The sequence below is a fragment of the Leuciscus leuciscus genome (genome assembly GCF_965113295.1).
Source record: "Leuciscus leuciscus genome assembly, chromosome: 1".
In the NCBI taxonomy this organism is placed as follows: Eukaryota; Metazoa; Chordata; class Actinopteri; order Cypriniformes; family Leuciscidae; genus Leuciscus; species Leuciscus leuciscus.
The window spans coordinates 45,083,581-45,093,312 of NC_138725.1; the positions used below are offsets into that span (position 1 = coordinate 45,083,581).

The 9,732-nt window shown below is 35.6% G+C and overlaps 1 protein-coding gene across 7 annotated transcripts in view; it reads right to left on the bottom strand.

Annotated features, from left to right (window-relative positions):
* Positions 1-6,623, bottom strand: part of ints1 (integrator complex subunit 1) — a 31,070-nt gene extending 24,447 nt beyond the window's left edge. For 3 of the 7 annotated variants that reach the window (XM_082188929.1, XM_082188928.1, XM_082188926.1), the window contains exons 1-14: positions 6,516-6,623; positions 6,288-6,388; positions 6,013-6,113; positions 5,636-5,914; positions 3,582-3,778; positions 3,359-3,496; positions 3,119-3,278; positions 2,936-3,041; positions 1,782-1,968; positions 1,543-1,688; positions 968-1,109; positions 569-745; positions 362-470; positions 63-113 (exon numbers count right to left, since the gene is read on the bottom strand). In XM_082188929.1, coding sequence (XP_082045055.1) covers positions 63-113; positions 362-470; positions 569-745; positions 968-1,109; positions 1,543-1,688; positions 1,782-1,968; positions 2,936-3,041; positions 3,119-3,278; positions 3,359-3,496; positions 3,582-3,778; positions 5,636-5,914; positions 6,013-6,067 — 1,747 coding nt within the window. In that variant the 5' untranslated portion in view covers positions 6,068-6,113; positions 6,288-6,388; positions 6,516-6,623. Of the gene's footprint in view, positions 1-62; positions 114-361; positions 471-568; positions 746-967; positions 1,110-1,542; positions 1,689-1,781; positions 1,969-2,935; positions 3,042-3,118; positions 3,279-3,358; positions 3,497-3,581; positions 3,779-5,635; positions 5,915-6,012; positions 6,129-6,287; positions 6,389-6,515 lie in introns of all 7 variants that reach the window. The other 4 variants (XM_082188931.1, XM_082188930.1, XM_082188932.1 and 1 more) reach the window with 2 other exon arrangements.
* Between the last annotated feature and the right edge of the window lie 3,109 nt (positions 6,624-9,732).

The window sequence follows — 9,732 nt, forward strand, 5'->3', positions numbered from 1 at the left end:
AACAAAGTAAGTCTTAGCACACAATCATCTTCATTAAAAGTAGTGAGACAAAATGATCTTACCAGTGCTGATGCCGCTCTCTCTCCTATTGCGGCCTTTGGTCTTGAAATTAGCTGATGATAAATAAAATGCAGCTCATATTCGTTGCTTTCATTGACGTGAACTCCGTTAAATTTGCATATAGCGCGGGAATTGAAGATCGGATAAATATATTCGTTTTTCGGAGACAAACTTATGTGGCCTAGTGTAAATGGAACCATTTTAACAAATCAGATAGCTATCCGATCAGTAAAAACCCATGAAGTGATCAGGTGTAAACAGGCCCTTGGATATAAGGCACTGAGAGTATAAAACATCTTACTCTTCTTCTCTCCTTTGTCCCACGCAATGCCGGCCTCTTTGACCTGAGCCGTGATCCCCAACATCATGGACACCGTCAAGAGATCCGTCACTTGGATGACAAAACGCTCCTGAGATGGATAAAAAACTAATTATGCACAGGCAATACATCAAAACATATTTTCTTTTAAGAAACTACACATAATAAATACATCTATATAGTCCTCACTTTAAACTCCATGTCCACATAAGTGGCCTCTTTCCTCTCTTGCATGAGGCCTAAACAGAAGGACTGGAAGTTGATCTCATGTTTGGTCTGTTTAATGATTTCCCTAAGCAAAGCCCTTGATGCCCGCAGATAGTCATCCTTATTGGTCAGCAAGTCCTGGAACACCATTGCCAGAAACTAGGGACAAGACAAAACAACAGGGCTCAAAATAAATGTTATTAAACTTCTCGGGTCCATACTTCATGTTAATGCCACGACTGGAACACGTCAAAGTTTGATACTGAGAGTTAGGGATCTTGAATACAAGTATGAGCAATACTAACAGTTACAATCGCCTTAAAAAGCAACACTGAATACAGTTATTGTGTATGAAGCCAACAATGTTGCTTGAAAAGTCACCTTGGGTGCCTGCTCTGGACTATGTTGCAGAACAGTATGGAGGACTTGCATATTGTTGGGATTTCTGGCATTTGACAACTCGTTAAAGATCACAAACTTCACCATGGTGCCCAGATTATCTCTGTGAGCATTTAGAAGTTCCCTGCAGAACATGAAAAATACAAAAAGGTACATAAAATCAAAAAAGCATTTAGACTTTACTTGGGGTGTAACGGTACATGCACTCATACTGAATATTTTTGGTGCAGAACGCATGTGTACCGAACGAATACAGTGTTGTTTTAACCACTGCATGTGAGGAACTTCTCTGCGTGCGGAAAGTAATTTCAAACTCAAGAGATTCCCCCCTAGGATGGGACAATATCATTTGTATCAATATACTTTGATGTTGCGAACACAGCTGAAAAAATAACAGAAGACACAGAGTGAGCTGCTATTGGAGAAGTGCATGATCCAAGTACATACGTACCGAACCATCATTAGTGTGTACCGTTACACCCCTAGAATTTTAATTACTAACTTATCATTTTGTGGAGAATAACCCAAGAGTTCAGGTTTGAAGGTGTAATGCAGACCTGACACACAGCATGTAGTGGTTGAGGAGAACTTTAGGTTTGAGGCGGATCTTGATAAGGTTCGAGATGACCTCCATGTCGTCTGAGCCGTGTGTATTACAGTTCATGCACAGAGACATGAGAAGATCCTGTGCTGGCCGAGTCAGCTGGAAAAGCATCAAACAAGAACAAACCTTTAGATATGTGGTTTCACACTCTCAGACAAAGACACTTCCTCTCTTTTGTCCACCTTGTTGTACCTTGGGATTCTGTAACCACATCTCGAGTCTCTGCACGGCCATCAGTCGGACCTCTTTATAACCACAGGTGGCCGTGAGAAGACGCAAAAGGTTCCTGGACACATTGTCCATGGGCTGGCGACGGTTCAGCTGGTCCCTCAAAACATCCAACACATACTCCTCCACACTTTCAGCCAGCTCTTCGTACCTGGAGGCAAAGCAGATAATGGTTACACACATCCCATGTTCCAAGTTACAGATTTGTATTCTTTTACAACATGTAAATACCTGTGCATATTGCGGCCATAATTCCAAAATTTCAGTACCAGTGAAAATTCATAAAACCAATTTCCATTATCACAGAAAAAATTAATAGGCTACTTAAAGACACTCATATATATGTAAAATTATATATCTTCTGCTAAATATTTAACCAAGTCAAGTCAAGTTTATTTGTATAGCGCTTTTCACAATATTGTATCAAAAAAACAAGATTGTATCAAAGCAGCTTCACAGTATTAAATTAAAATAATACAACAAAGTTTGTTTCAAGAGGAATTTATTGATTGATAAAATTAAATTAAATATCCCCAAAATATTTATACAACATATTAGTTACATATACACTCTGTTTAAAAGTTTTGGAAAATTAAATCTTATCCAATCCTGCATTTATTTTAAGAAAAATACAGTAAAACAGTAATGTTGTGAAATATTATTTAAATTTCAAATAACTTTTTTATACGTATTTTAAAATGTAATTTATTCCTGTGATGCAAAGCTGAATTTTCTACAGTCTTAATGTGTCACATGATCCTTCAGAAATAATTATAATATGACGATTTGATGCTCAAGAAACATTTCTAATTATTATCAATGATGAAAACGTTTCTGTGGAAATGTATATATTTTTTCAGGACTCTTTGATGAATAGAAAGTTTAAAAGAACAGCGTTTATCAATGTAAAAGTATTTCCTGTTAATTTATCAATTTAATGAATCATTGCTGAATAAATTTATTCTTACCAATCCCAAACTTTTGAAGTCAAAACAATGCAATGTAGCATTCTCAATTTAGTAAACATTACTTCAAGTTCTCAACATAATTATTCAATGTAATGCAGTTCTTTATAATGAAAGACTACTACATTGTCTTGAGTATCTGTAGTTCCATACCTGGGCATGACCTGTCCATCATCCTCTGGACTGAGTTTCTCTTCAGCGATAAGAAGCTCAGTCTGACCTTCATCTTCATCTGGAGTGGAAGGATGAGGGCTGTTCCCTAAAACAGTATTTTGAGTCAATTACACTATTTGTTACTAACCTACACATGACTGAATATAGTCTTGGACCACCAACCTGCACTGAGGTCGCCTCCTGACCGTCCTGTTTCCGTCTGGAGCAGCATACTCTTAGGAGGCATCTTTGTTGTGAAGGCAGTTTGGATGTTATCCACAAATGTTTTACAGTGCGAGCTGTCCACCCAGATCCTCTCACCGAGAGAGTCCTCAATGTAGACCTGGGGAACACCACAATGACAGCGTATCAGTACTATGATTACTGTGAGACAGGAAAGCTGTGGCCAGATTAACTGCTTACTTTGACAAATATCTCAGGCCAGTTTTCATCCTCCTCATAGGCGGCCATCAACAGGTTACAGGCCAGCACGGACACCAGGTTGTTCCCCTTGGCCTTAAAGTTAATTGAGGCATCACGGCGGAGCAAACTGCAGAGAGCCTGATCAAAGGCGTTCAACACAATTAGCTACGTCACCAGCAGGAACTGTAAACTCCAGTACTATAGCACAGGAGATGAGATCTACCTCTATCACACCCTCTGTGGCAAAGACATTGGGCTTGATTTTGGCCAGAAACATGAGGCTGAGGTACAGCGTCATGTCAGGCTTGGCTCTGTTCATCTTCAGCTGTTTGACAGCCCCGCAGAGCACACCCTCAATGCGGTCATCGTTACCCTCTGCCTCCGCTGCCTCGATCTCATCCAGAAGAACGGCAGGCGACACTGAAAAACAAGCAATCACATGTTGTGTGAATTCACGTTGCGTGTAAAAACAAGGTCTATGGAAATATGAACACTGGATTTGGAATACGGATGTCTAAAGTAACGCATAAATACTACGATATTTACTGTAAAATGGTCAAAAGCACGTCAAACAGGTAAAAATGGCAGTCTCATTTATAATGCAGTTAGTTGAAATTTAAGAGTGTTTTTGAGCCACTTAAGTAGGACTGAAGTGCATTATATGAAGAGTTCAGATGCAAAAGCCTCTAAGTGCCATCTGAAATTTTCTTCTAGAATGATCATTTTTATCAAGCTTGTTTATTTAAGTTCAGTAATGTCACTTAAATAGCAATTAATAGGTCATTTTCATTGCCATTTAAGTGAAATTACTGAACTTAAATATACGAGCTTCATAAAAATGATCATTCTAGAAGAAAATTTCAGATGGCACTTAGAGGCTTTTGCATCTGAACTCTTCATATGTAGTTTCATTATTACTTCTATTTTCTTTGAAATATGATTTAAGTGCAATAATGTCAAAAGTATACGCATTTATGGTCAACTAAAACCTACTTCAATATTTTTTCTATTTAAACTTGCAGGTTTTTAAATATCTAATTACACATTTGTAATGATGAATTTTAAATGTAATATCAAATAACACACTATAGTTAAAATTATAATCACATACTTTACATGTGCTTTAGTTTGTTAATCAACACAAAGTGGACTAAATGATAGGAGAATTAACATTGAATTAAAATTACAAGGTCAAAAAATTATAATTTTAATGTAACATATGCACAGATTAACTGTTCATAATAAGATCTAAAAGATGCATTCAGAAACTATGGTGAATTTTCAATTCATGTCAACTTCAAATATAATTAAGCGCAATTCTATTTCAAAAGGGAATACTTGTGCCTCCTGTTACATAAGCACTTGTTCTATTGTATAATAATATTTGAAATATTTGATTGTTCTTTTATGAAATAAAATAAATAAATGTTCTTTATTTTAGTTTACTTGTTTGTTTTAATTTTCGCTTTAAAGTTTGTGTTAATAATTACACTTTAGTTTTTTTAAAGGGGTCCTATTATGCCCTTTTACAAAGTCTTGATTTTGTTTTTGGGCTGTACTCGAATATGCTTTCATGCTTGATTGATTGTTCAAAAAACACATTATTTTTCAAACATTTTACATTATTACAGCTCCTCTCTTCCCAGTCTGTCCCGAACTGCACCATTTCAGGAGAAGCTTTTATGTGTAGCCTGCATTTTGGTTCTGGAAACTACTTTGTAAAATGTGCAGCACACAGATAAACGTTGGGGTTCTAATGTTCAGGAACAGCGTTTAAAATAAATGAACCACTCTAAGTTCGTCAGCCTTAGGAAGAACAAACAAATGAGTTGTGGAAAAAACAGCGTGTCTTTGATATAGCAGCCGCAGCTCATCCAGGCCTCCACTTTTCTGCATATTCCGTGGGCAGAGATTATTTAAATGAGTAACATTATGACTTCATAAAGCCTGAAAAACTCGCGTTGTAGTCCAAACGAGCCGTTCGTTGTAGTTCTTAAAAAGTGGATTCAATTAAATAAAATATCTCCCTTTGAAATGGACTTTGAGCTTTGTAACCTTGCAGATCTTTATGCTCAAACAGCAACATTACACACTAACTAAAGTAAAAAAAAAAAGGGAAAAGCATAAAAGGACTCCTTTAATTAAAAAAGTTTGATCATTCTTTTTCTTTTTGGCTTTGGTGTCAATAATTAATGGATTTGACTGCCAATGGTATCAACTAGAAAATACTGAGCATGTGAAACCCTAAAATTAGTTCAAAGTTTTTCTGAATCTCACCTTCAATAGGAACTACAGATGGCTCTTTGATTGAAGGGGATATTGATCTTTTGTCAACAGCAGCCACCTCAGCGAGGCGTGAGAGGGCACTGGGTGGAGTACTAGAGAGCTTGGGCCGCTTGGACAGGCTGGAGGAAGAGGGCAGGGATGAAGATGCCTCTCTCTTGCGGTCTGGGGGCAAAACGGTGGACGGAGGCTTCAAGAGAACTGGGTTTGCTTTGGGCTCACTGCCTTGACTCTTTGCTCCAAGAGCAATGAAGTCCCCTGGAGGTGGGTGACCTGTCACAGGATGATAAAGACATGTCCGAAAATTGTCATAAAATGTCCGAAAATTGACATAAAATGTATTTGTCATAATCACAGCTAAACACTCTTACCTGATGGTTTGGTGTTACTAGGACGCCTAATGCTTGTTGGCTTTGGTCGATTCATTGTTACACAATTTCCACAAGTTCCAACTTACTGTAACTGTAAGAGACTTAAACACAGCAAACTTTGAAACACATTAGAGGAATTACAATCATATTGTCATACATACAAAAGCTGCATTCAGGTAAACTATACGAGCTGATATGTTGTTGATATGGCATATTCGGAGCAGGTAACATTGATATTGTAACACTGAAAAGGAATGTAAAACGCCTTTTATTACCTTTAAGAGCTCTTAATTCAATTCGACTTGTCTTCTGTGTTTGTTTACAAGCTGCATCTGGTAATGTTATGTGAGTCTTTCAACATTTGGCAGGTAATGTCCTAGCAAAAAACATCAAACTTTAGCCGCAATGTACTTTTTAGAAATACAATTCAGTACTGACAGTAAAATATATTTAATATAATGACATAGTAAGAGCAGAATATGAAAATAATATTTAGAAACTACCTCATTCTTTCAAATGCGCTGCTACATGACTTGCCGTGTATACTTCTTCTTGCTGCAGTGGGAGAGTTTCCTGAAAGAGTGACAGCGCCTCCTACAGCACTGGAGTCTGACTCAGTGGCCATTCGGGGTATCCGACACAAAAATTAGTAAGCAAAATAGTAGTAGGCCTACTGTAATGTACTGATAATAACAGTAAACTTTCATGAGTTATGTTAGGGATATTTTGTATAATAAACAATCACTGTGTAATTGGTACTGTGTTGGATTGCCTCTTATCATGTGCATTTAAAATCTACAGTTACTGAAGCAAAACCAGCAGAATAGCACTATGATAAGTTTAATGAGCTTTGAAGAAATAAAAAAAAAAAAACATTTAGGACTTTTCAATAAATAAATAAACACAATGAAACATGATAAGAAAATATGATTCTGTGGTTGTTTACAACCAATCTAATAGATCAATAATATTGCAATAAAATAAGTGAAATACATTAATAATATATTCAGGTTTTTGGAAAAGTCTTTTTTTTTTAAAAGAATTTTTTTTTATTTTTTTTTTTTTATATACATTTTTTTTTTTTTTTTTTTTGGGGGGGGTCCCAAAAAAAAGCTTTTATGTGCTTTGAAGAAATTAAAAATACATTTTTGGGACTTTTCCCAAATAATAATAATATTAATAAAAATACAAATAAAAATACAAATAAAAATAATAATAATAATAATACAAAAATAAAAATATATAATAATTTTGACTTTTCCAAAAACAAAACAAAACAAAGTAATAATAAATAAATAAATACATAAACAAACAAACAAACAAATAAATAAAATAAAAAACCTGAATATATTATTAATTTATTTCACTTATTTCATTGCAATATTATTGATCTATTAGACTGTTTGTAAACAACCACAGAATCATTTTTTCTGAAACTCTAGCCTTTCTCTTAAACCACATATACTCAGGGTGATTGGATGTCTCTGGGTGGCACTGTTGCTATGGAGCGTTTAGGGACTATACAAGGAATAATGTTTCCAAGAATCTTCACTTTGAAAATGATGTCAGGCATGGAAACAGACATTACTGTGCCTGCCAGACAAAAGAAAACAGAACTTTCACCCAGAAAAAAACACCACAGAGAACGCACACTGTAAGGTACTCAGCAAAAACAACATGTGCTTGTAATCGGACCTCTACGGAGAAAATACACATATGTGCCTGGTTACAGTCGCTCTAAGTATTGTTGAAAACATACTTCTCTGACAGGAACAATGAATGGCCGCTTAATTCCGAAAGCCTTCCAGATATGAAATATGCATGCCACTTCTAAAATGTAGCAAGTGGAACAAAATATTCCATGTGTTTCCATAAACCCAGACAACTCAAAGAAGATTTGCTGAGCATTTCAGTTGTAATGGACTTTTAAAAGAAACTTCTCTGCATCTGCCCTAATTAATGTTTTGGCTAAGTCAATATACAAAACCATTAGCCACGCAAAACTGCCCACTTGTTATATAAAGTGTTTTTCATATTAACCATACTTTTATGATGTCAATGGCACACTCACTATTCCAAATAAAAATAATGTCACAGGGGAAATCTGGAAAAATAATAACTTTTTTTGCTGTATTTTTCAACTGGCTGTTTATAATTAAATAAATGATCAGGGCTCATAATAATATGAATAAACTGCCATTCTTATATAAAGACAACATAGTTTAAACATATTTTTAGCTTTGGAAGATTCAAGCAGGTCTGTCTAATGTTTGGCTTAAGCCGGCATGATCTTAAGAACATGAGGATGTGTTTACACTTAAAATCTCCTTTTTTTTTCACTTCCACATGGTGGTTTCCCACAAGTCCCACAGGAAAGCAGAATGGCAGTTCATCACTTCTTTTATGTTATTTGAGCTACATTTGTCTTTTTCTCTTTTGAGGTAAGAATGGTCCAAAGATCAGGTGTGGGGTTTTTTGTAAAGTGATATTTTTCACCTGTGGACAGAGAACTTTTTTCATCAAACTTTAATTGTAAATATTTAAGATAATTTGCTTTATTTTAAAGATTTCTTAAAGATTTTTTTTGAAAAATGTGTTGTGAGAATAGAAGTGATTTTAGTACACGGCACGCATGACACACACTCAGCATAATGAAAGATTTCATGCAAACAAAAAGCATGTTTTCAGTTGCCGTTCAGTAAAACTTGGTGAAACAGATTGACAGAGAGAAGTTATTAAACACCACCCAGAATTTTGGGCATGAAAGAATCAAGAAGCCAGAAGCCCAAACATTGATATCAAACACATATGCTTTCTCAGAGAGTGGATGTATTTGTGTTGAGTCACTAGAGACTGAGAGAATGACTGAGCTATAAGGAGGACAAACTATAAACACAAGTCCACATAATTATGTAGAACACACACACACACACACACACACACACACACACACACACACACACACACACACACACACACACACACACACACACACACACACACACACACACACACACACACACACACACACACACACACACACACACACACACACACACACACACACAGGTGTGTGTATTTTTATATGGTGTATTTATATATATCAAAGTCACTATGAAATCAAAATGGACAAATTTTTTTTTTTTTCAGTTATAATTGATTTATTCGTGCACATTGTTTTTTTGTTTATTGTTTTTGTTTTTTTAATCATGTGCCCTCGTAATCTTGATTAAAGACATGATTTTTTAAAAATACAATTATATAACGATAACTTCCCCTCCCTCTTGCAGAGACATGTCTTCTCTTTGATGACTGGAGCAAGGGCGGGGCAACCTGTCACTCACATGAGATCAACCAATAGCAAACCACAAACATCGTGTGTTATATTATATTATATTATATTATATTATATTATATTATATTATATTATATTATATTATATTATATTATATTATATTATATTACATAGCCTACTTTGACTTTACTCCACTGAAAACAATGTTGTGAAATCTACATACATATAATTAATTAAAGCATCTAAAGTGTCTATAGCTCATAGTGTCACTTGACACAGCAGTCGCCTTCCATGTGGAAGTACAGTAAATGAGGTGTGACCACACAGACGGTGTTTGCGACTGCTTTCAACTTTAAACAGTGTTTTGTGACAGACAGAGGGCGCTTTCGAGTCCCTTCACTGATATTATGTGCAACTCAGAAATG